Source organism: Trachurus trachurus (genome assembly GCF_905171665.1).
Source record: "Trachurus trachurus genome assembly, chromosome: 7".
Classification (NCBI taxonomy): domain Eukaryota; kingdom Metazoa; phylum Chordata; class Actinopteri; order Carangiformes; family Carangidae; genus Trachurus; species Trachurus trachurus.
In genome coordinates this window covers 16,695,273-16,722,894 of record NC_139901.1, presented here as the reverse complement: position 1 = coordinate 16,722,894, position 27,622 = coordinate 16,695,273, and the positions used below count along the sequence as shown (strand labels likewise).

The following is a 27,622-nucleotide window of genomic DNA, read 5'->3' as shown; positions in this document are numbered from 1 at the left end:
TGTTGAACAAGTGTAGCCTAAATCTATCGAACACTTTGGCAATTAGGAATTCTGCCTATACTGGATCAGCGAAAATGTTTATCTATCTCAATAAATCTCAATATAATGGCACATGTGAAGCTAACAAAAATATTCCATTGTACTGAAGGAAATCTAACTTTATGATAGTAAATATTTATAATTTATAATAGTACATTTTGTAAATGGACATAGAAAAGACAAGTTTATTGTTAACAGCAGTGTCACTGAGAATCAGTTAATAAACTGACAAATAGTACTTGTGTTAGTGAAAGTGGATACTGGGCACAAACCAATATTTGGTGTCATCTTGAGTAAACATAAGTCAACCATGTGCTACTATGTTATTTTTAGCTGCAATAAGAATAGGATCAGGTGTGTGTGTGTGTGTGTGTGTGTGTGTGTGTGTGTGTGTGTGTGTGTGTGTGTGTGTGTGTGTGTTTTATCACAAACCTTACAGTAGGGCTAATTGTGTGCAGCTTTGTTCTGTATACTGTATCTTATATTGGGACATCTCACCTTGTGTTGACAGGAAAAGCTGGAACAATGAGCCATATGCTTACATTTGGCAGCCTTGTAGTGTAATGCCTTTTCTTTTCTAGACACATCTCCTGGTGAAAGGTGTCAAAATGCCAAAACAAAACAGCAGCATTGTCAGGAGTGTTTGGCTGCAGTAGCAATGTCATGACAGTGTCCAAAAATATTTTGAAAAATCTGGGCACAGCAATTTAAATTCAATAGTTTATTCATTATTCCCAGGGGGAAAAAAAAATCAATTTTGTTAAGATAATGACCCGTCTGCAAAAATTCTGTCTGGTTTATTTCTAGAAACATAATGCAATGGCATATGTACTGTACCAGGTTAATGTTTACAATTTGGAAGAGGGAGATTGCTTTCTTTATGTAAGAGCACTGACAAAACATATGGCAACCTTTTTGGTTCACCATCTTTTTAGCACTGGTCACAGAATTGAGTTGACATTGACTGACCTCTCCTTGGATGGATTACATGTGCCAAATTCTTTGGGGTGATTTGCACACAGCACACAAACAGACAACAAGTGTTTGTCAGAGGAGAGGAGGAGAAAGAGGAGAGATAGAATGAACAGTCATAGTCACATTTAAACTCCCTTTGAGTAAAACAAAACAAAAAATGCATTATTTATCTACATGTTTGATAAAGGTAATCAACTCAGTAAATGTTGTATCGTGTTGTTAGAAGAACATTACTCAGTTATTTATGTGTAGTGCATTGTACTATTAGTACACCGATAATGGACTTCATTATATAGAGGTGTATCTATTTCTATTAAAAGCAAATGATTCCTGTGTTAATTTCATATTCCTGTTGTGTGAGCACAAGATGGGGCATACAAATTAGAATGTGATTTAATCTCAATTAAAATGTAATATTACTAAGATGTGCCAGGTACAGAGTGCCAAACAGAGAAGCATATACAGCATGGCACAAGCGGGGTATTACCCAACCGATACGAAATACATTTCAAAGGTGTTTTCTCTTTAGATTTGAGAGATTTTGTGTTACATACAGGAACAAGGCCAAGGGAGATTTTGACTTCAGGCACTACTTATTTTCACATTTTCAAAGAATTCCTCAGGAATTATTCAGGAGTGCTGCTGCTTGGCTCTGGAAAGGACTGGAAGTGTTGAATGACCTTGTCCAGAGTTCATAAGGCTCATAGTGTCATAACAATTTATTAACATGTACAGCAGGTGGGCGCTTCACCACTGCGAGAAAACTGACAACATGTTTGTCCTTTAAGAACCTTTGTAACTCACCTCCTAATCAAGTGAATACTCTTGTTTTTTTTTCTTTCATCAGTGATGAAATGTTTTGTGTTACCTTTTAACTAACAGATGGTTAAACCACCCGTGTCTCTAGACTCTTTGTCCTTTATACTCTCACGCAAAAGGAGGATTTAGGGACATGGTTTTGTTTATATTATTACAAAAATGTAATCTCGCTCTATAGAAACTCATCATCTGATGCAAGACTTCAACTGCTTTGTTTTAACTGTGATTTTGCATATTTGACAAAATTGCAAATGTTTACCAAGATGTGCCACAGTGTGACAAAATCACTGGAGATATGATATCTGGGTCTTGATGTTCTTGTCTTCAGGGAAATGTTAATAGATTTATTCAATAACTCTATTCAATAATTCATGTTCTTCGTGTCTGTCATTTGTTAGAAAAGTTGGTTCTTTTTATGTATGCTCCAAACTCCCTTTGGACTACCCACCAACATGACACTGATGATTTTGGACTATAGTCCTGGAGGGCTTGATGTCAGTAACCCACACAGTTACATTGCACCTGGCCCATATCTGTCGCATCAAGTCTAATACAAAGCCTTTACCTGCTCTTAAAGAGGAATCATAACTACATCCACACACTACCATTAAATCTGTAGGCCCATCATTATTTATTTAATTATCGAAGATGCAGAGGAAACACAGACCTAATACTTTAGTGCCACAATATGTCTCACACTGTCATTAGAGAAAATGCCTCCTCTCGTTAGATAGAAATATTGTATTACCATTGTAGAGTTGATAAGTGTTGTACAGATGTATGTTGATGATTGCATCACTGCTTGTTCCATCGCTCTATTAGCTACAGTTCTCCTCTTACTTTTCAGTTTATTTCAAGTGTATTAATGTTGGCATGCTCATTTAAAGACTTTGTGAAGAAGCTCGGCCTGAGGGACTACTGTAGGAATGAAACAGGAGCAGTTTTATTTGCATAATTAGACCACATGTGTACTATAGAAAGTGTATGATAAAAAACAACAAATAACTGAAGAACTCTGTTACTTGGATTATTGAGCGAAATTGCTGTCCCTACTTAATAATTGTATTTATTTTTTTATTATTAGTTTATTTGGGAGGGACAATGCATGCTAATGGACATTTCTTCACTAGGAATAAGATGTAAGCAAGCCGGAGTGTAGCCAAAGGCTAATTTCCATTTCCATAATAACCATTAATCTCTCAGGGTCCTCTGAATTCAAACAGAATAAGTAAATGTCACTGTTACTTAAAAAGAAACATAAACACCAAAACTTAAAAATAAAACATTTCTCACCGTTTTGGGCAGAAAATACAAATTGTAATATACAAGAAATAAATACTTATCAGTATAACATGTTCAACCAAAGGTAATCCCTCATTTTTGGTTTAGATAAAATGATTCTTTTTTGTGCATCAAGGTTTTAATATCACACATCACATAGCCAAAGTTTTTCTATACTTTTATTTTACATTTGCCAAAATAAGTGACAGTTTTATGAGCATGTCAAAAGCATGCATGTGTCTTTTTACAGTGACAATCTGTGACTGTGTCCCATCTACTGACAGCCACAAATTTGTTTGTTTTGGTTACACCCTGCCCTTCCGAAACCCCGCCGTTCTGAAAATCTTCGTAATGGCTGGGGTTCCCATTTTTTCTAAAGACCTCGCTATTCCGAAAAGGCTATTGAAAAGTCTGCTATCAGCAGGAGCAGTGGCTGCAGCAGTGTGGGGGGTTTCGGAACAGCGGTGTTTCGGAGTGGAAGGTTGTCCCTGTTGGTGTTTTTTCCAACATTTTCCTTGGGTAGTTATTTTATCATAAAGTTCAACATACTATTGAAATGATTGAAAATGATGTAACAGACATTATGAGATCAAGAACTACAACAGAGGTAAAATATGGAGGAAGAGACAGATTTTGTCCCGACCTGAAAAGGATGAAACAAATATAGTCAAATGTAATGCAAGGCATCTGATATGATAATCCGAGAAAATTCAAAATCCAACATGCATTATCATTGCTCTCTAACTGTCAACAGTAATTGTATTTGGCTGAGTAATTGCTAATCTTGTTCAAATTCATTCAAACTGGGTCAGTTCACATCCCTGCTGTTTTCCTCATATCAAATATGCACAGCCGGAATTGCTTTTGTCCAGCCGACCAGTAACGTACAGACTGCTTTTATTTACACCGGCAGCCCCTTCATTCCTTCTTGTTGTGATGGATCATATCTTTTCTCTGGAGACCTAGCGCAGTGGTTGGAATGATCCATTTTCTGACAACATTTTCAGCACCTGCCATTGTAGATTATGCCTATCGATGGTGATGTTGAGGATGTTGAGATGTGCTTTTGGATGAATCATGTGCAATTTCCTAACATCTTAGCTAAAAGGCCAGCATGACCATATCTGTTATGGTAAGGAGACATCCATCTAGATGTGGTTACATGGTCACACATTTATACACATAACACAAACACCCACACACTTTCCAGTCACATACCCTTGTCCTCATTCACCCCCTCATTGTGACTACAAAAAGTAATGAATATACTGCTTTGTGTAAAATGTAAATAATTTGATACTGTAGCTGTACTGGTAGACAGAAAAATTAGAACAATGTCTGAACTAGTGTCAAGTTCAAGTATCAATAAATAGTTGAACTTCTCCAAATATTTTTTTGTGAAGTTCCAGTCTTCATTTAAAAGAGAAAATTTTGAAATCAAGAGGTAGATCTATTAAATGGCATCTTCTTAGTTGGATTAGAGTTAGCAGAGAATTGGTGAATATTTTGACTTTTAGACAAAGATATGATAAAAAAAAAACAAGAATGTAAGGACTCAAAAGATCTTGTCAAATATGAGGAATATTATATGGATACACTAGGATGTTGTGATGCATACATGCATAATGCTAGGATGAATAATGGGCTGATGTATTATTTACAGCACTTTGACTGTGTTGTTCCACTTTTGAAAAAAAAAAAAAAGGAATTTAAATAGACGGGAAGTGTTGGAAAAGTGAGAAACATGCTCCCATAAAGGGTGACAGGACACATTTCATGATCAGCTCAATGCAGCCTCAGACAAGGATCTGCCTCATCTCCTCCTTAAAGGATTTCAATATCCCATGCATGATTCAGGAAGCCATTATTTCATTTTAACGATGCCTGAAAACCCTCAAGACAGCTGCAGGAAGTAGTCTGGTGTAGAACAGGATGCTCTAAAACAGAGAGGCAGTTTGAAGTTGCTCTTAAAGAATGACCAAAATATTGTCATATATCTAAGAGGAATCCAGCAGCGTTCCTTCACTTCTCTGTGCTGCATTTGCATCAAATGTCAGTATATGTTGTCTTTTTGCTCTGAGAGGGTCTGAATGACTGTGGTGCGCCCAGGACCTAATGCATCTGACCTCCTTTCACTAATGGAAACAGGCCTTTTAGATTTACTCAAGGCTGAAATCTCTTGTTCTCTCTCTATCCAGTGCATCTACCCCAAAACAGAGGCTGCTCGCTGGCTAGTAACAACACACATAGCTTGCAGGCATTTTTCCCATGTGCGTGACCTAAGCCATTTCGTAGAGTGAACTTGTGTGTTATGAATACAGATAGGTACCCCTGGTTAATGGTTGTTACCGTCCGGGGAACAGACTTGGGAGTACAAACTTTGACACAAGTTGCCCATATACGTTTCTTTGATACAATACACACTCTTAAAAAAAATCTACTCTGGATTCAATATGTCCTTGGCCTGTCATGTTCCATTTCTCTCTCCCTCTCAGATCATTAGGGGGGAATTGATGCTGCCTGTTCATTATACAAGGGCTAAATGGAACCACAATGAAAATCTGCCACTCACTGTCACTCATGATTGCATTATTCCATTACCGTCCATCCGCAGAAGGCTCTTAAGTCAAATCATCAAGTAAAACCAAATGGTGCTTTCCACTTCCTATTTCCTGCTTCCTGTTTCTCACCATGAATCTTTAACTAACCAATTAGTAACCTCTTATTTGCTGTTGTTCCAGTTTGTCATGCCCTGCATGCAGCTTAAGAAGGTATTGTTTCAAAAATAGACATTAAATATGAATAACTTTGTGAGGATGAGAGCTGGGATTTATTATTTAGGGAAGAGGAGGATTTTTACAGCTGCTCTCCTGTGTGGGTTGGACGGATCAAGCCAAAGAGCCATGGTTGTTACAAGTCACAGTAACTTGGAGACTGCAAGAGATGTGAAACTCCTCTTGTTATGTCTGTGAAACCATTAAATGATTAATTCACTATTTGGAATAACGCTTTCTTTTTTCTTTGCAGTAAATTAGATGCAAAGATTGATACCATTCTTAGTTCTAGCTCTGACCAAAGCTTCTAAACAGTTCACATAAGACTCTTAGATATGAGTCCCCCCCCCCGCCACGCCCCCAAACACCTTTCTAATTGTTAGCAGACATGTAAAATAAATCTACAGGATTGATTTATTGTAAAATGATCGACCCTACTGGAATTAAAATGTGACAAAAAAAGAAAGACAGGTGTGAAGCTGCAATCTTGTTGTGTTCTTTGTATGATCACAGGGTCAGTTTGTCCTCACATGTGCAACTAACATTAAAAAAAACACCTACGCTGTACTTGGTACAAAAAAAAAAATGCACTCTCACATGCACATCATACAAGTTTCTGAAGATACTGTGTCACATCATGATTTGCAAGGTTTACAGTTATATGTTCAATCCCACATGTCCTCGAGCCCTAAAGAGCAGAGCAACACTGAGTCAGTAGATGAGTGTCCAACTCACGTCTCAATTATTCCCTGTCCTGTTGTGCCGAGTCATCGCTTAGACAAGTTTTTACCAACAGCCAAGATTGCTTTTGGGACAGGGATGCAATATGGTCCATAGCAATCTATCCTTGTGTCAATATGTCAAAACACCATCATTCGTTTTTATAATGTTGCTGATTGTTAGTGCATAGCTTCTGTGACTGCATTCCATTCGGTTGATAGTACTGGGAGTCTTTCAGAAACTTGTTATCATGAGTGATGAATAGAAAACTTGGTGTTATCATTTCTGAGTAACATGAGATGGGTATACATTGGATTTATTTGGCATTATACTGTACAATTCTTCATGCAGCAGATGCAGCTTAAGGGTTGATTTAAGGTCCTTTGCTGCTACATGACAGCCTCAAAGGATGATGCTGATTGCTTTGTTGTTTCCTTTTTTGTAAAATATACAATCTGTACATAATAAGTCTCTGTATTTGTAAATACAGCCTTGTTAAAAGAAAAAAATCCCAAGCAGAAGTTGAATAAGTTAATATAAAATGAAATACAATGATAATAGAATAGCACACAAACAAAGGGCGTTTTCCAGGAACTTTTGCCCAGCAAATTTCTGAGATCTTTCTGCAAGACAAATGAATTTTCCTTTGGTGATTACTAAAGTAATTTGTATTTGTATACTGTAACAGTTGTAAATGTTCCTTTAAGAACGTAAGCGTGGCGGCACCGGGACGTCATTGAGCGTCGCGCCGCGTTGTTTTGTTTTCAGTTGAGAAGAAGGCTACCCGATGAGTGGACGCCATTAGCTTACTGAGCTGCCCGGTTTCTCCCTATGGTTTCTCCTTTTTCTTCTTCTTAACTCAGCTAACAGTGAGTAAAGTGAGACCGCTTCTTTGTCATGTATGATAGAATGAAGTGTTCGGCTCAATAAAAGGGCAAGAGTGAAGTCCCAAGTGAACTATTTTTGTGGACATTAACATACTGTTTTTCCTGCTCACACGACCGACTCTCACTCACGAACTGTTACAATACCAATACCAGTATTTTCGGCAGTATCCAAGACATTTCCAGTACTTGTGTCTGAATCAGAACAACTCTTATTTCTTGCCTCCACTAGTGTTTGCTTTTCCACTGCCTCAATGGAGTCTGTTATGAGTCTGTACATGCTTAATCATTTTACCATGTACTCCTCATTTTTCCACCCAACCTTTCCAGTTCTCTTCTAAGCTGAAGAGTGAGTCATTCATACTCTCAGTGTGACATGTAACATATTGTACCTGTGAAACAGTTAGTAAGAAGCTGTTCAATTATGAATTGTGTTTATAATCATGGGGGGCGACCAGTGTAATCCACTAATTGTTTTATACCTGAAGGCATGCACTTGAACTGCAATGATGAGACAGCTAATGATGCATATAATATGGCTGCACAGGTGTGGATGATGTAAAAATGCAGTTTGTGTTTTTGACTTTGTTCACAGAGCTCACCTTCACCTGGATCTTCAATGAATACCCGTCTTTTGTCATCCAGGACACACGGCGATTTGTGTCCCAGAAGACAGGCAATCTTTACATTGCCAAAGTGGAGCCCTCCGATGTGGGCAACTACACTTGTGTAGTCACCAACACAGTCACCAAAAGCAGTGTACAAGGACCTCCAACCCCCCTAGTGCTACGGGTAGATGGTATGGACTTACAACCCTTACTGAACTATGCAGTGAGCACAAAGCAGAGAAGAAACAGTGGTTTATTTTTTGTTTCACAAATACAATTTTGTGCAACTTCCAAATTGCAAATGTTTTGACTTTAATTAGCTGTAGCTGGCAAGATAACACGTTTTAAAAGGTTAAAGTTTAAGCTGGCAAACACTGATTTTGCCCGTTGCTGGTTAACTGTTGCCAGCAAACTGCATCATCTGTTGCTCATTTATTCCCGTGACTTGGCTCACAAAATGAAACTGTTTACTGTCTGTTTAGCATGTTTGAGATAAGATACATAGTTGTGTGAAATTACACATTACACTGTGTTGAAATGTAAGAAGACTGCATGGTTTTGCTGCCCAGTACCCCCAAAAGAGCGGTGAGTCTCTTGGTAAAACAGTCTGGCTGATCAGATCATCAAAGTTTTTTTCTTTGACTCTTATCTAGCTGACCGATTTGGAAAAGAGAGCCCACGGAGAACTGGTGTCAAGCTCAAGAGGCAACGAGCAACTGCAACATTTCATCTTTCTCTTTTCATGTCCAAAGCGAGATAGGCTTGTAATTATGCTTGGCAGATGCCTGGTGCTACAGTATGTAGACCACCAAAATACTGTAGGCTTAGTGTGAAAGTTTGTATTTTCAATCTCAAAAACAAGCAGAAATTTAAGCCCATGGAAACAATACAAAGTTGTCAAAGCAACTGAATCACTGTTTATTTTTGCCAACACAGTCGTTGCCTAAGCTTTGTTTTGATTTTGTGACCTTTTCAGGCCTTAAACTGAAAGCAATCCCTTATCGTGTGGCATCAATTCTGTGTTTCTCTTTGTGACTCCAGGTGTCATGGGTGAATACGAGCCAAAAATCGAAGTTCAGTTCCCTGAAATTGTTCCTGTCGCCAAGAGCTCAACTGTCAAACTGGAATGTTTTGCACTCGGAAAGTACGTCCCACTGTGCATTGTTATGCCAGTCATCACTATGCCATTTATTGTTTACTGTACCAATGTAAGTTGCATGGAAACCCTCGTAAAGTGAATGAAACGTTAATGACACCTTTTTTTAGTGCACCCAGAATATGCAGAGAAGAAATGCTCCCCAGTTTCAGATTAATTTAACATTGACATACTGTGTCCGTGTTTTCCAATATTCATTGTTATTTTATGTATATTTTATGTAATGTATTATATGCCTTCAACTAAGCCAGATCTCTAGATAAAACAATCTTGAGGAGTATTTTTCATGTCATGGCATTGCTGTGTGTGTTATATTTTCATACCTTTAGCCCAGTGCCAACCATCAGCTGGCGAAGAGTGGATGGAGCATCTTTTGGCAGGAAGGTGGACATAAATAAAGCCAGCGGAGTTTTAGAGATCCCATATTTCCAACAGGAGGATGCAGGGATATATGAATGTGTAGCTGAAAACAGCAGAGGAAGAAACTCAGTGAAAGGAAAGCTGTCTTTCTATGGTGAGTAGGAGGATGGTTTCGCTGACTGATCGAAAACTTAACTTTACTTCACTCTTCTTCTCTAGGCAACAAGAAAATATCTTATGCTATCAACCTGTCAGTTGTCTCCCCAACATATCATGTGCATTTATAGGCTTTTACCAAATCTTCTACCCATTGATTCATAGTCTCAAAGGTTCACTAATACTGGACCTGATTGAAAATGTTGCAGAATCAAAGGCCAGCTTTGGTGTGAGTCTAACAAATTTTTTTATTTGTTGTCATGCAATCTGTAGTTTTTATTAGAACTCATATATAACGGCATCATATAGTGGAATGTGGTAGTAAATTAACCTATTACCAGTAGTTCATTTTTGACAAGATCTTTATTGTGCCAGCAGCTAACATGGGCAGTAGTGCACACAGATTTATACCCCCTTTCAGGGAGAGGTGATTTTTCCCTTACCAACACTGGACTTATGGCCCATATTCTGGGAAAGCTTTTAATGGCCTTTGATGAAGGATTTTTATAGTTTCTCTCTCCATTATTTTGCAGTTTATGCATTGATGATGTCTGCCCACAAGGCCCTGTAGGGATGTACTTGACTGAAATCATCAAATCCAGATTTTTCTTTCCTGTGAAGGAGGCTGCCTTTGATATGATAATACAGGGTTTTTCAGCACCTGTGGGTAAGATGAAATGCTCACAGTACCTGTAGATAGGCTTGGGATTACAAATGCTTTACTTTAAAGAGATGTGCCTGTTCATAGAGAAGTATAGAGACTGGATGTTGCCAAGTAAGAGGCCCAGAAATTTGGGACAATGGTACGATTGTGTTGTGGTCACTTTGTAAACACAATCATGAGGTTTCAGCAACTTACAGCTTTTGACTTATCACTGTTGTGGTGCATTGTTGCATGTCCGCCATAGCTTTCCTCTACTGTAGCTGTGTGGAAATTGTGTTTCCACTTGTAAGATTTAGGTCTTGTCTTATCTCAAAGCCTCGCAGACTGGCCGGCCGCCAGGTGATAAAAATCTGTAATCTCATTTTAAGCTCCCATAGACAGGCGCTTGTGGGACATCCATCAACTCTATAGAAGAATAGGAGAATCAATATTGGGATGTCGTGTTTGCGACACCCAACCAATGCGGGCACGGGAACAATAAGGGGTGACTTCTCTTTCGATTTCCCACTTAATTGTCCTTCTGTAGTTCCAGGGGATTTATGAAATTAGATCATGGTTTAGCAGTTGACTGCATTTAAATGGGCTCACGCACGATCAGATTGATTTTGTATAGAAACTGCTTGCGTCATGCCCTGGCTTCCATTATGTTATATCTGACGGTCTCATTTGTAATATTGTTAACAGGGTGTCATGTATTATTTGGCCCTGTATAGTGATGCATTTCTAATTCAGTATTGCTTGCTGGTCTCTAACAAAATTGCATAACAAGTATGCAATTTCCCATTGTGAAAATAACATAAAGAACGCATATTTTTTGATAACAAAATATTATCTCAATTAGCATATGGAGCTGCTCTTTTTTTCTCTGTAAGCTTTTAAAATATATTTTTTTCTTACTAAATAAATTGCTCTTCAGGCAATGCAGGCAGCACTGTTCCCAAAGATAGGAAATACAAAGAGAAATAATAAGCAAGAAACACCTCCATTAATTTTGAAACATACTCTCGTCTTTATTACCAGACATTTTCATTGTCAGCTGCTGGTGCCATTATTTCACCTTTTAAGTTTTTGGGCATGCAGCTTCAAAATACCAACTGTTCTGGACAGGATCTGGCAGGCAACTACTACAAAAGACAACACTTTTGGCATCCACAAAGCACATTATGACCAGTATAAATACGTCATACATATTATGATTTAATAATAGAAGAGACTGTGTTTTTATAGAAACCCCTTGGTTTGGCTGGATGGAGGGCCTCAGTTTGACACACGGATTGCGCTGCAGATATTATTCTAGCTGAGACTGTCCTCTTTCCTGGTCCTGGAAAGAAAAAAGATAAAAATGCTTTTTCAATTAAGCATTATGATTATTAAAATTACATTATCAAAGTCACACAGCCAGGCAAGTCGACAGAGTGACTTAACTGCCACGGTCCCCTTGACCCTGGCAGGGCGTCTTGTATTTATGTGGGTGCTTCACAAGTGCCATAAATCTCCTTACACTGTTGCCAGAGATAAGGTGCTAGTCATTTATATGACAGTAGGAGCACAATCGTAAATATAGCGGCATTTTCTTTCTGGATTTCTTAAGTTTCAAGACATAAAGGGAATGTAGATATGTAGCCTTTGCTATAAACTGTATTTCTGAAATACAGTAAATGACAAACCTTTCATTGTGAGCATCACAAAAATCACAGTCAAAAAATTTAATTATCTTAAAAGAGAAGTAGAGGCTATAGTCCTCGCTGCAGGCGGCCCCAGTTCGAATCCCGCATCGAATTTCCTGTCTCTTTCATCTGTACTATATAATGGCATGAAAAGCCAAAAAATATATCAACATAACTAATTCAAGCATAATTTAACAAACCTAATAGTTCATCTTTGTTGAGGAGCTGTACATTTTAATGAGTAAAAACAACGTTGGATAAGAATGCAGATAGAGAACTTTTCTTTAACACGGTCAAGGATAAGTTCATCAGCTGCAAAGACATTAAAACAAGGTTCCATGAGAGCACACAACACATGTTGTATGTATTTTCATTTTGCCACAGGTTGCAAAAACAATCACAGTAAAATGTTCCACTACACCTCTTCCCTTTTACACTTAAGGTGAACAGTCTCAGCCATTCAACCTCCGACATACAGTATTAAGCTCATACAGTTATTTTTATTTATATATTTTTCAAGTAGAGGTCAGCTTTGGGTTAATTGGAAGTGGATTTATGATTTGCGCACATGGATGCTTCTTTAATGAACTAATTGCTTGCTTGGTTGGCTGATTGATTTATTGTAACACTGCTGCATAATGGTAATGCTCAAGCGCTTGTGTAGTATTAAGGTGTTAATTTACAGTATGTGGTTTCTGACCTTTCAGCTCCACCTCACTTGACGGAGAAGCCCCAGGATGTTCAGAAGACCATTGATGACACTCTGGTGTGGGAATGTAAAGCCAATGCCAAGCCCAAACCTTCATACCGCTGGCTGAAGAATGGAGAGCCTCTGGATCCTATGGAGGTCAGGGATTTCTCTTTTTAATTGCTGTGAGTGTTAAAGAAAACATGAACCTGTGTATTATAGAAGACTGGATTCCCCATGCCTGCCTCAAATGTAGATGAATGAAAAACAAAGACATCAACAACAACCACACAACTATTTTAGAAACAAGTAGTCTGGTACTTAACATGAGCAGTGCTAATTTGTGCGCTCCAGCATTAATCAAGACTCTGTCTTATCAAGGTGTGTAATACACAAATTGCGACTACTGAAAGCTGCAAAGCTCAATTTAACAGGCTTCTATTTAAATAGTATTGAGTCAATATTTTCTGTCATTACAACAGCCAAAGCAGTTCAGTGAGTGGAGACAAGCGTAATGTAATGTGTAAGATGAAAGCTGATAAGATGGCCGTGTTCAGAACCATTTTACTTAAAGGATGCACTTTGCATTATCACACTGTTTGCTGGATTCATTTTGTTCAGAAGCTCATAATGGTTCCAACTCATTGGCTTATACTTGGCAAGAACATGTCACTTTGATATGGCTGTATTTGCTTTTGACTAAATTTGGCATCAAAAATGTGTGCGTATGTGTTGGGGGAGGGTGTGTGTATGTGTTTTGCAAAGAAGCCAAAGTGAGGCCATTTTCTGCCTGTCATCAACCAGGGACTCGACAATTTATCGCTCAATCTCTCCTATCTTCTCCTCTCAATTTTGTCATTAAAAGTCTCTTCTCTCAGGGGAGGGTGGAAAATGCCTTATCATTTGAAATATATTTTGCATTTAGGCAATTTACCTCAGTTCATGTTATTGTGTTGCTGTTGTGAGTGTGTGTGTTTTTTCTGCCTAAAAGGAACAGTTCTAGTAAATCATGGTCACCAATAGTCAGTGTTTTGATTGGGTAATGAGCCTGATGCCTGTTGTTTTTTGTTGACTTTTTCTTTTTTTTAAATGGGCAGGTGGGTTTGGTTTTCTGTACTTTGAATAGAGAGCTGGTTAGATTATAGAGTTGTTTATTGATGCCCACACACTGAGAAATATTGCAGAGTGCTGCACCAAATGGGTGGTCATCATGACACAGAAGAGGAGTATCTACAACCTCTGCATGTGGAGTAAATACAGTTTTAATCTAAATAAATAGGCTGACTGACAAAGGCCACTTCCTCTATGTCCCAAGCATCCTGAACCACAGGAAACACTTATCACTCCACCCGTGCATCTCCTCTATTGGCTTGTAAATAACATAAAGGAAATTTGTTTGGTGTGGGGCCAAGGTAACTTATTCTCTGTACATGTGGCTATATTAATGAGGAGGGGTGTTACCATTTTCAAAATGCCACCGTCAACAGCGGCAACAGTAAATCAATTTCCAAACCCAAAGGTCAGCGATGTAGAGAAAGAGGTAGAAGGAGAGGAAGGCCAAAGGGGCCATTTGTTATTCCTCATTAGAATGGATCAGTCCTCCTCTCTCACTCTCTCTCTTTATCTCAGCATCTCCGGTGCTCTCTTTCTCTCTTTCTTACGTTCCCTTTCAAGCTTTTTTCCTCCCACTTTTTCCTGTCTCTCTCCATCTCATTTTGGACCCCCTCCAAGGGAATTAAATGGCGCAGAGGAGGGCTGTCACTTCAAAATGTCACCCCACTGAAACAAGGACCTGCTCACGCTTGTATTTTTCCACTCCTACACCAGCACAGCCTTTAGTCAGATAGTGTGGGTGATAGTGAGTGCGTGTGTGCTTTTGACACGGCTCTACCTTTGACCTCTAAAGTCAAGGACCTGCCTTCTAAGGAGTTACTGTGACCATGATCAGACTGCACTGCAACTTGAAACAGTGCTGGTATCAGAGAAGAGTCGAGCTTAATTAATGATGACCATGAAGCAGGCCAATGCCACCATTTGTCTCCAGCGCTGAAGAGATTGTGATAGAGACACCGCTGAGTCTCTGAGGGGTTTCTAAGGCAATGGGTACAGCATAGAGTGGCACCAACCCATGCACTTACACAGATCTCTTTCATCTCTTTCATTCCCCTGGGCCCTTGCGCTGTGTAACCTAAAAAGGACCATCCATTATCTATTCAAAGTCGCTATGGCGCTCTCTCTCTCTCGGTCTCTCATCCCTTTTCCCTTGAACACGCATATAAGCATCTATTCCTGTACAAAAAACCTGGAGACTTGTGTTCCACTTGTTCAACTGTCTCATCCACCCTCACCCAGGACCCCCTTTGGCAGTAGCCGTAGCGCCAGGTCAGCCGTGTGTCCATCGTGTGCCGGGGCCCTGGAAAGAGCCTGCTTTGAAGATCGTCAGCAGTGTCACTGACTAATGTTAAGGGAGAGTCCTTGTCTTTTCAAGTAGCAGTGCTGTAATGATTCTAGACGACAGACAGACTGGCAGCAGGACCCTCCGGACTACTTTGTCAGTGACATTAAAAGGTTCAGCTACACTGAATGGGAAAGATCAAGGGCAAGAACAATGAGTGCAGCCACACTTAAATTTACACAACTATAAAAAGGGAGCAGAAACCAGTGCCAAACCTTGTAAAGGTCAAAAGAAGCGGTGGGAAGAGCTTTATTCAGGTGTTGTATTTACTGCTCATATTTTTGGTAGGAATACTTTCACAAAAAGCATCACCTATTATATTTTCTCTAACACTACAAGGTTTCGAGGAGAACAAAACAACAAGCATCCTGCAGCTTATTCCTGACTAGTTCTGCAGAGGTTTGATTTCAGCCGCTGTTTGATGGTGTTTCAGTGCTATGTTAAGCAGTAAGGGGTTACATAGTCACTGCGGGCCTATTAAGACCACAGAAAATTAGCAGTGTTTCAATTACCAGCCCCCAAGGAGAGAAAAAGTGTGGCTAAAGCTTGAATTAGATCAGAACATTCTTTAGAATGAACACGTTGGGATTGTAGTGCCTGAAATGTCCATATATAACCCTAATTACCCACCTCAAAGTGGTTTTTAGATCAGCATTCTCACATTAATACCTAGTATGTCATGCTGTTATGGCACTAATTGGGCTGTTTAGGAATTCCCTTAAAAAGACAGTGCACATTTATTATACAAAGTGAAGGGTCAGTCTTGGAGCAGCTTCACAAGATAGACCACAGAGTCAACACAAATTATGTTGTTGCTATGTTTATTGGTTGTTGACTTTAGATATAAACCATGGTTGGTAGGTTAACCTTAAATGAAGACAAATACTCTAAATGCTGCTACAGACAAGACATATGGAAAGTACTGTTGGGGGAAAATACAGCTCCCAGAACACCTGGGAAGCAATAGAATTTACAATGACCTGATATTACTTATTTATTGACCCACAGGAACAACAGAACAATAATTGTAGACACCATTAAAACACAGTAAACCACACTCCAATAAAAAACATTATTCTGTACCAAGTGAGGAAACATGAGCTAGGATTAATAAAAGAGTAATGGTCTTAATATTACTGGTTGGCTTAGTACTTCTTCTTCTTTACTACAGGCTATTGAAAAAGACTCCATGGGTGTGTAATTACTATATAATTGCTTGTAACTATGATCATCCGAAAAGTGTAAGCACTTACAACAGCCTAAAGGTTGGATGGTTTGATTATTGTATTGACATGAGTGTGAAACTCTTACGCTTTAAATAGACACAAGTTTTGAGGGAGCTCTAGAGATAAATGGCTTGTGGATTTGTCCAAGTCCTTTTCTCAGCAGCAGAATAGATTACTGTAACACCCGTTTCATTGGTCTTCCTGTACAAAAACCATCCAGCAGCTTCAGCTCATTCAAAATGCAGCTACCAGTACTCTGACTAAGAACGAGAATTTTGACCACTGTCACCCCAATTCTCAAACAGCCCCACTTTCTACCTGCTCATTATTGGATTGACTTATAGGCTTTGCTCCCAGTCTACAAAGCCCTGAATAGTCTGACTTCAGATTATATATCTGACATGCCATCAGTTTATCTACCCACTAGATCTCTCAAGTCACAGGGTTGCCATTTACTCCAGATTCAATGAATGCATTTGAAATTCGGTGACAGAGGTGTGAGTGTTTATGCACCTGAAGTGTGGAACATCCTACTCGCTGAATTTGGGTTTGCATGCTGTGTGTGTTTGTGTGCGCACGCTCGTGTGTGTGTATTGTAACCCATTCTCTTTTATTGTATGTCTTTATAGAGCATTTCTTTTTCACATTATAAACCTGAACTTGCTCATATGTCAGAAAACCTTGAGTCCAGAACATTTGCACTTTAGTTCAGTTTATATAATAGTAATGTTATATAAACATGTGTCAGTACTTGTGAGCGATCAATGTCGGAGTTGGTAAAGGATCATCCAGGGAGGACGGTGTCTTTTATAATAAGAATGCTGGATGTGAATGTAATGCCACTTACTGTGGTATCCTGTTCGAATAGCAACAGAGGACTTTATCTTCCTTTTTCCATAGACTTATCTCTTTGCTCTACTAATCAATATATATATATATATATATATATATATATATATATATATATATATATATATATATATATATATATATATATATATATATATATATATATATATATATATATATATATATTATAAATTAGCAATAGATCAAATGACTGTTTGTATAATGTGGAAAAGGTTTCTGTGGCGACATAACCACAATGAATCATCATGCACTGTCCCTTTCCACAACAACAGACACACACAGTTAGTGACAAGCTGGAGACAAAGATATGTCTTTCAAAAGCTGGTGGAGACCAAAGAGCCAAAACATGGTGAACACTGGATGTAGGCGTCTGGAAACATGGACAATGGGACAAAGCAGAGACACAGCATGACTGTAATAACGGTGCTTTCATCACATGGTAATTAACCAAGAGTCTGAGTATTAGAAGGCGCATACAGCAGTACCAGTACAGAGGAGGTCTTAATTGGATTGGTGGATTGTATTAGGTTTTATTTCTATGCCAGAGGCAACCACTCAAACACTTTGTGCTGACTGCTCACCCTGTCTAAACCTGTTTCGTGTTTGTTGTCAGGTTAGCACAGCAGCCTCCATTTCGAGCCACACTGTATTAAATGCATGCATGTGTGTGTCTGTGTGTTTCTTTAGCAGGACAGAATTCAGGCCACTAATGGAGTGCTGACAATCAGTAGCCTGAATCTGGTTGACATCGCCATGTACCAGTGTGTGGCGGAGAACAAGCACGGCCGAGTGTTCACCAACGCTGAGCTACGAGTCGTAGGTAAGACCAAACATGCAGGGCTCTAAATACATTTACTGGAGTTGTGATTGTGCCATCTCCCTAATCACTTGTAGATGGGAGACACTGCTTTTGGCAAGATGATAAATGTGCCAAAATAACTATGATACCAGTCAGCTTGGTGCAAGCACTATAATTAAAGGTGTATATCTGAGGCCATATCTCCTACGCTCACAGTCATATTGGCAGAACATTGACTGCATATGTCTCTGCAACGTGTAGTAAATGTGTTTTGCCAGTTGGATCACCAAAATGATTATAAAATCTTTTCTCCCTTTTTTTTAATCAGTGCTCTTAAACTTTTTTTTCTTTCTTGACTGGCCACCATGTACAAAATGCAGGGTACATTTATCAATTTGAATCAAAGCTGACACATGGAAAACCCTTTTTTTCTGATCTTGCCAAAAGTGCACAATAGTTCCTGCCTCATCATTAAGTAACCACACTAGGTGCTGGTCTGTCCTCAGGTGGGAATGTTGAATTGACAGGTGTGTTTAGGGAAGATCAGCTGTATGCACCAAGAATTGCAGGGAATGAGAGCAAAACTGTGGTTGAACTAGTTACCAGCAAAAAATCAACTGCAGTGAATCTGCTGTGTCTGTGGAGTTATGAATTGAGTCTATAATTACTTAGAGTTAAGCTTCGTCTAGTTTACTGTATAAATTAGATGCAAACTTAAATTCCTTGCACACTGGTGAGATAAAAGCAGGTATTGGAAAAACATTGATAAAGTATTAAAGACACTTTGCTTCCGCACATACCAATGTCTTTAATGTAAATGCATATGTCTTGGACAGATCAGTATGTGTGGCTTGTACATGACAAACAGTTCTCATCCCTCTCATCCACAGAATACAATATGAGACCATATTGGACACCACTGTATTAGTTCTCATCATTTATGAATGTGCATTTCCTCAACATGATGTCCTGTTCTATAATAGAGGTCACAGGATTAATCTGACAGTGTCCTTGCCCTTCAGTGGGAGCATAAAAATCTACACTTTGCATTCTGAACCTCTTTAAAGAAAGATTATGAAGCAGTAAAAATACATCTTTAATTGCAAATTGCTCAAGAGAAGGAAAACATTTTCCTCACTTGGTCAACCATACCTGTAAAAGCAATACACAATACTGTTGGGCAGCAACTACCTATTATTTCCATGGTTAACGAATATGATGATTATTTTCTTGATAAATAATGCAATAATTTACTATTTTGATTTATGTGTAGGCTTTTGTTGGTTGTATAATATTTATTATTTGACAGTGATAAGTCAGACTCTGACACACTTGACTGACACCGGAGGCACATTTCTCCATCACTCATCAAGAAATATTCTGCTCCCTTGTTTGTTTTTAATCATATGTAGAGCTGATTATGTGCTTTTATAACAACCTTTATGAATTTATAATGTAGAGCTTTTTATGTGTTCCTGAACATCAGTGCTTCGTAACCTCCTCTGCAACAATGACATTATAAGCACCATAACATTGTATGTTGATCTGCCTGGAGGGTGTTTTTCTCTTGCCTGCATGCGCATATGTCAGCTCATCTGAGTCCTATCTTGCACTTGACACTTGCTTTGTCTTTGCACCCATGGGCGTGTTGGTCCTAAAATGAGGTGTGTAGTCAAGCACGTTGTTGGTAACTTGCTATCTTGCAAGAAAGCAATTGCACTATTGACCTGCAGCAAAAACCTGGTCTTAAGTCAGCCGTCCAGTATTTAACTGTTATTATTAGAGTACATTGTCAGGAGTGTAAAATGTGCCAACATACATGGGTGCACAGAGGTCACACACTCTGCCTCTTACACACTTGAGTGTGTTAAAATGCATTAAGGTGTTGGAATCAGTCAAGTGGGTGTTTCAACTGCAGCCTCAGAAGGTCAGAGCTTTGTTAATTGTGACATGTTGTGCGTTGTATCATATTTTCATGTATCATGGATGTCTCTGCACTCGGTGGGACTTCCCCCGCCACAGACATTTTCTATTGACATCAAAGCAGCCCTCCGACAGATGGTTCACACAGTTCTCATTCATCACCTTAATTTGTCTCCACAGTCACATAACGAACTGAAGATTTATTCACACTTCTCATAATATAACATCAAATATTTCTAATGTTGTGATTTGTGTTGCTATTTCAAAGTAGAAGCATGTTGATTCACTCAGCCCTTCTCTGACCCTCAAAGTCCACAGAGCTGCTGCTTGTGTGTGTCATGGCTGGAGTCACTGGTCAGTCACAGTATGTTATCAACTGACCGCAAATAAAATCTAACTGCGTGAAGCACTGCAGCACTGCACATACAGTAATAGCAATACGCCAAAAGTGCAAGTGCGCCCGGCTTTTAAAAGGAAAGGGGAGATGGCACTGTGATTGGTTTATTAGATGTTATGGCTGAAACACATTCATGAATAATTAAAAGATTAAGTACAAGCCCTTTGTACCATGCGCCTGTCGCAGTGACAGTTTTTTCCCCCTAAAAACAGAAAAAGTGACACTACACACTTCAGACCATGCCCTTTGGATCGGTAAGTGGAGCCCTCATATTTGCTCATTTATTAGTCAAAGGTGTTCGACCACCTTTAGCACCTGCTGGTGACCCCCTTCTATGAAAAGTAGCCATGGTTTGTGACATTTGTCACTTGGTACTATTTTGAAAAAATCCCTGGATCCAGCAACATATTTGCTAAGTCAACACTACAGGCTCTGAACACCTCCCTAATAGAAACAGTTTATGCCAAATCATTTTGAAAGATCAATGTGGAAACTCCATGAATTGGCCAGCTGACTAATGGTGAAACTCCATCAGTCAGTCGCTCAGCCACTCATGGTCAATGGTAATTGTAGGACTGGCCCAGCTGTTGCAGAGTCAAGCCAAAAATATTTACTGACTTAAAATGATCCCCCTTCAAAGAAGAGGATGTTTACAATACATGTTGTATTTAGTTGCATCCATTTAAAACAGAGGATGAAGAGATTCAAATTAAACTGTAGCTTCTCTAACTCTTGTTTTAAGAGTTCATATGAATCCCACTCAAGTGTTATAAGAAAAGTGCGACAAATCTGTCCATTCTGTCATTGCAGATGCTGGCATTGTGCACTTAGTGTCAAGAAATAATAGTGAGACGCCTTGTGCGTTGTATAAATACATGCATATCATAGTGTGTATTGCCGGAGATGCACGCACACCGACATGCGTTGGCAAGTGCTCAGCCATGTCACAGGCGCCAGGCTGCGTGTTCACTTTGAAGAGCTTTCTGCTGAGTCGGTGTGCATACAAAACAGCTCCAGACGACGGCGCCTTAGTAATTAAGGCCTAAAGGAGCAGCAACAAAGCCTCCCTCTCGTTTTACATTCTCTCGTTTTTGCTTCAGAGCCCCACGGCTTAATTCTTAATGCATAATATCCTTCTAAGGAAAATTCATGGAATTGGAAAACCTACTTTCTTTCAAATAAAATGTCTTTTACCATGACTGTTCTACTGCATTTATGTAAGCATGTGAGCCTGTCAGTGTGCGCGCACTTGTCTATGTGTGAGGAAACGGAGGGATGAGAGGGCTGACCTTCCTAATGGATGGAGTGACCTGCAAGATTTAGGATGCTTCTCCACTGTCACTTCCTCATTGGCTCCTACCCACTGTGTAGCTCTCTCTCTGACAGTAATTTTAACTTTCTTGTCTGTTTTTTTCTTCTGCTGCTGTCTCACTCAGACAAATACTTACATTCCTATTTTTCTTTTCTTTCCATCAGCTATCGCTCCGGACTTCTCACAGAATCTGTTGAAGGCTCAAACTATGGCGCGACAGGGTGGCGACATTCTGATCGAATGCAAGCCCAGGATGTCTCCACGTGGTGTGATTTCCTGGAGGAAAGGGAAGGAAGCCCTGAGAGAGAGCCACAGGTACCAGGTTTCTTTGTGTAGAGCAGTAAATGCATTGTTGGACAGGGCCACAGTTGTTTAGTTCGTCTGCTTTACCTGCAGAATACCACTTCATTGACTTATTTTATTTTTTCCCTACTTGATATTCATGGTGACAAACTGCAAAGAACACACAGTGTGACACAATACAATCTGAGCTGCATAACACGTTCTGCACTTCACCACTTTCCCCCCGCTATCTGCATTTCTTCACTGAACTCCATTTTACTTTGCTCTCCCGGCTGTGCTCAGAGCTGGTCTCTGCACTGTTTACTTAAGGTAATTGGTTGTTCCTAGACTGCGGCACTTGGATCGATGTGCTGATCCATCAGCTCATTAGCAGCATGTAAGGCCCGGAGAGTCATTAAAGCACAAGGCAGAGGATGATCCAGACTACCACTGAGACGCACAGGAAGCAGATGAAATACCCAGAAGGACTGATCAGGGACTTGCTGCTGAATAACATACATTCTTCTGTGATGGTGGTGACACCAGGGGAACTAGCTGGACACCTTGTTTTATTAGAAATCAGGTTAAGTGCAGATCAATGCAATACGTGTGTGGTGCAGAGGAGTAGAAGAAAGAAAACAAATGTTAATCAGACAAGAAAAAAAAAACACCTCACCTCTGTAAGATATAATGCTGGTCAAGGAACAGCAGGATGTACAGTCTAATCAGTGACTTATCAGCATTCATACTGTGTCTTATCACATAGGAAGATATGCATACAGTACTGTATATGGTATAGGCCAGCTTTTAGATACATACCCATAGGTAGGGATGTGTAAATACGCTGTATCTGTTTCTAACCCACACTCGTCTGCACAGGCAGTCACAGGAAATCTATACATCTTATGAAATGTCACCACCTGGCTTCGCATTCACGAAACACTGAGCATGAACCAAGGCACACCGACGTGCTGCTGCACTTTTAATTGTGGATCTGAGAGGAAAATCTCTCATGGCATTGTTGTATGTGAGGTACACAAATGACTCACTCGTGCATTTCCACTTTGTGTTTGATAGCATCTTTATTTTTCACAGGGATGTGCCAGCAGGGAGAAAAGCACACCTGCTGGCACATGCAGTGAGATAGTGGGGGTCCAGATTTCTCATTTGATATGGGATTAATTGTTCAACTGGCTCAGCAGCTTTTCCATATGCAACCTCTGGTATATCCATCCTCGCCACAGTGGGAGTGCTGCACATGAAGTCATGTCTCACCTTCTCCTGTCAGACAGTATGGTGGGGAAACTAAAGGTGTTTGTTAATACAGATGATAATACCAGACTGAGACATCTCGGTTACAGGAGAGAGACGTTTTATTTGGAGGGGGGAGCAGCAGAATCAGCACCAAGATTATGTGTTGCAAAGGCCTGTTAAATGTTGGAACCAGCTTGCAGATTTATCATCCTCTTAAGTACTGAAAGGAAAATGCATCTATAGTGCAATGTGCAATATCAGTAGTGCCCATAAAGGCAAGATTTCCCATTTGAGATTTAACGTTACAGCCTCACCCTGAAGTGGGTGAGCTGCATACAAGATGTTAGGCTTTGACATTATTGCAGCATCTCTCGCAAACCTATTCCCCCGGTCCTGGCTCGTTAGCATTTACTTTCCTCCATATCGAAATGGGGCGGCTACCAATGCTATTACAGCAGTGGCATATCACTAATCCATCCCACTGGCTCAACTAAAATACCCATAATTCCTTCTAATCTTCCAGGGATAATGTTTTCAAGGATCTGGAGCAGGGGAGAACAAATCAACTAAGAACACAGGCAGGATCTGATTAGTTAATGAAATCATGCAATGGTGATACCTACATCGGCTCGTATCCCAGGCTTGCATAACAAGATAGCCTTATAACAGGGTTGCAGTGCACTTAAAAAGGAAGCTATGAGGTTAACGATATAGTGCTTACCCTAATTTAATTTTACTGCTGACCACTGCCAGAAACTGTGAAATGGATATAGGAAACAGCTCTTAGGAATATTACCTCCTGATTGAACCACTGTGTTTAAGATTGTTATGCAAAATGACATGCATTGCTTTAACAAGCAATGTGAATCAATTTATAATCCTGCTTCTAAAACACCAAGATCTTCCCGGATATGTTTGCAAAACATAATGTGTATCAGTAGTGAATTAATTAAGCACAACTTGATGAGAGTGTAAGTTTCCAGTAACATACTGACTTAATTACTGTATGCTATCTGATTTAAGTGGTTAAAATATAATGTTTTTCATTTCCAGTCTCTTAGTTTTTGTTACACCAGAGAGAGACACAGCAGGCTTTTAGATTGCAGCCAGTAGCTCAATTTTACACTAACCAATAAGGTTGAGGTAAAGTGCCTGTTTACTATATCACTGCTCAAGATTTTATCTATCCCACAAATTTCCCCTATACTTAATTGCTCCAGGGCAATGTTTGAGAGGAGAGGGAAAGAAGTGAGAGCATGTCAGACAGATAATGCTCCTTACATCTTTATCCTGAACCATTCTATTGTAGCATGGGTGAAGAGGAAGCTACTGCACAGTTTAATGGCAAGTCTTATCCCTGTGACATCTCATATCCATAACTCTTTGTTATAGTCCATTACAAAGGAAGGGCTCAGTTCAGTTAGGAGAATATACCCCCATATCCATGGGGAATGAACTCTGTCAAGAAGGCTAATGTATTTTAATTCTTCCAGCCTTTAAGGCGATACAGGTCATTTTTGATCATTTTGGGAGGTCCAGACTGCCTTCAAGGGATCTTTTAGAAAGGAGTGTTCAAGTCCTTCTTTGAGACACTGGCTCAACCCCATTACACCGTCATGTGCACTTTAGAAGATAAGATGGGAGCTACTAGTGAGGATTTGCAGGGCATGGCATTCATAAGTGGGGTAATTAATTTCAAATGTGGTCAGGAAATTGTTCTACAACCACAGTTGAAAGACAGTATCAAACATTTGTTGGATATAATTTGATCAAATTGGCATGACCTTTCTGACTGAAGGAATTAACTGTGGATAGATTTTCCACTGTAGCTTGAATTTGTAAAAGAGGTGAAAAGCTGGAGCGTTTTCTGCTTTGCATCCATCAAAAATGTCAATAACACATTTAAGTTTCTTTCTTTGACAAATTACTTTTCAAGGACGAAATCCCAGCACATGTGAATTATCATAAATATTGTCCTTTTGTCAGCTAAGCCCTGGCATTAGACAAACAACTGTTTCACGCCATGAAATATTAATCTGTGCTCATGAGGCTTAATGGTCTGTAATAACTTTGTAATAATCAGGCCAAATTAATTATTAGTTGAACAATCAGTGGCTGTCTTGTTGGCTCGAGGGAACTTACTTTTAACAGTGTGATATTTTATTGATCCCTGTAGGGACTTTTCTTCATGCGTACCCCCCGTCAGGAGATCTGAGCTGATATACTTAGTGTTGCTGAAGGACACCTCTGCATTGCAGATTCTTGACTCCAACATGGCAACAATATAGAGAGGTCTCCTGTTCCTGCTTCCATTATTGTTTTGTTTCTCTGAATTTACACAACAAATATTTAGCAATGATACTGTAACTCATATTGAAATAAAATATATATATATATTTTTGATTTATATGGAAAACATGCTCATCCATTTTATCACTATTAATTATTGAGTGGACTAATGGGAAGACTAATGGGCAAAAATGTCATCAATTCAAATCCAGAACATAATAAAGTGCTCAAAAGTGAAGGTGTATGAATATTCTGAAGCCATGTTATTAGATTTTTTTTATCCTTGTACTGTTAACAAGAGGTGTCCGGATAAAAAGCTTTAGAATATCTTTTTTTCTTTTTGGAGACTCTGAATTTCAAATACATTTTTCACATGTTTGTACTGTTAACAAGAGGTATCCTGTCTTGGATAAAAAGCTTTAGAATATCTTTTTTTCTTTTTTTTGAGACTCTGGATTTCAAAGAATTTTTTTCACATGTGTATCATCAGAGAACGATTAAAGTGAACTGTGACCAAGAGGTCCAATTGACACAACATAAAGAAACAGAAAATGTCAAAATGAAATATTTATTTAACAAATAGATAACAAAACTGTAAATTACAATTCTAATCAGACTGACTGGTGACCAAAAATGAAGAACACATACCTGAGCTATACTTAATAAAATAAAGTGGTTTGTCAGTCTAAAGTAACAACTTATTGCTGACATTACTGTGAGTGAGAAACACACTATATTGAAACTATTTCAGTCTATTTACTTTTACAGTAGAACCAAGTTTATGGAAAGACAGCAAATAGCAACCCCTCAAAGCATGATAGAAGTGCTGGGAAACATTTTTCAGTGATGTGAAACAGGCAAAATCCAGGAAGTAAGCAAAAACTTCAGTCACACTGTCTTTTACAGGCTGTGATAGATTACCTCCAGTAATTACAGAGATCAAAGGAGAAAAAGATTTTGTCTGAATCAGCTGGAATGCCTTGTTAACAGGAAAGACAAAAGCATCAAACATGAACAGTAGGTATTAAAAATGAATTATTTAGTGATACATTATACCAAGCTAGTACTGGTGATATCTGATAATGTTTGTTGTTGCACTGTCTGCAGTGCTGAAAACATGAATAAATCCCTTTTAGCTTTTAATCTGAGTACTCTGTGCAGCATGTGGCCAGTTTTTCACCAAAGTAAAGGAATGCTTTTTTCGGCATCATGGTAAACAGAATTAATCAAGCCACGAATGTATTTTCATTGTGTGCCTCAATCACCCACGGCCCAGTCATTCATTTCAGTTTAACTAAGTATTTAAATGTCTCAGGCATATGTGCATCTCATCAAACAAGTTTCCCAATCAAATGCGTTCTTTCTTTTATCCTCTTTTATCCTTGAGTTTGCACAAAATGGGGCAGAATGAATAGATTTATGTACAGTATATTTCCTTTGTGCACCTTTCCTGTGCACACTGTATTCAAGGCCTTGTTGACACTGGCATGCTTTTAAGAACTCATCCCCCACAAATCTTTTCAGTGCTCCTGGAGGGGGCATCAACATTTTAAGGTTTAGCTTTTTCAGCATAACATTTTGTGCCCTCATATTGCTCTTCCAGCACTCGCATAACAGACAAACAGCACTAGAAATTACATTTATAGCATATATGTACAAGGACCAGCAGATATCTTTTTTATTAAATGCAAACCCAAGGATGGATTATGTTCGTTTTTTCTTTATTTTCCTTTTTAATTAAATAGAGTATTTGCATTTCTGAACAAGAGCAGTTAGCAGGAGGTGGTTTGGGTGGATGGTGGGTGTATGAACCGCACAACTATCAGAGATTTGCAGTCCCATCTGTGGTCAAATGTAAAAGACATTTTAGTTAAGGCTAAGAAAAAATTGTTTTACTTATTAAGAAGTCACTGTGGACTTGTTTCTGTATTATACTACACTGCAATACTTACTGAACCTTCAACCAAGCGCTAGGAGTTAAACATTTCCTGAAAGGTTTAGGTTGTCTCTGTTATCAATTTGGT

General features: G+C 39.1%; 1 protein-coding gene across 1 annotated transcript in view; it reads left to right on the top strand.

Moving 5' to 3' along the window:
* Window positions 1-27,622, top strand: part of cntn3a.1 (contactin 3a, tandem duplicate 1) — a gene marked incomplete at both ends in the record, with an annotated part of 67,113 nt that overhangs the window by 24,843 nt on the left and 14,648 nt on the right. Inside the window, 6 exons of the mRNA XM_083974713.1 lie at window positions 8,088-8,291; window positions 9,142-9,244; window positions 9,586-9,770; window positions 12,811-12,950; window positions 18,030-18,162; window positions 21,938-22,088. Coding sequence (XP_083830839.1) covers window positions 8,088-8,291; window positions 9,142-9,244; window positions 9,586-9,770; window positions 12,811-12,950; window positions 18,030-18,162; window positions 21,938-22,088 — 916 coding nt within the window. The remainder of the gene's footprint in view (window positions 1-8,087; window positions 8,292-9,141; window positions 9,245-9,585; window positions 9,771-12,810; window positions 12,951-18,029; window positions 18,163-21,937; window positions 22,089-27,622) is intronic.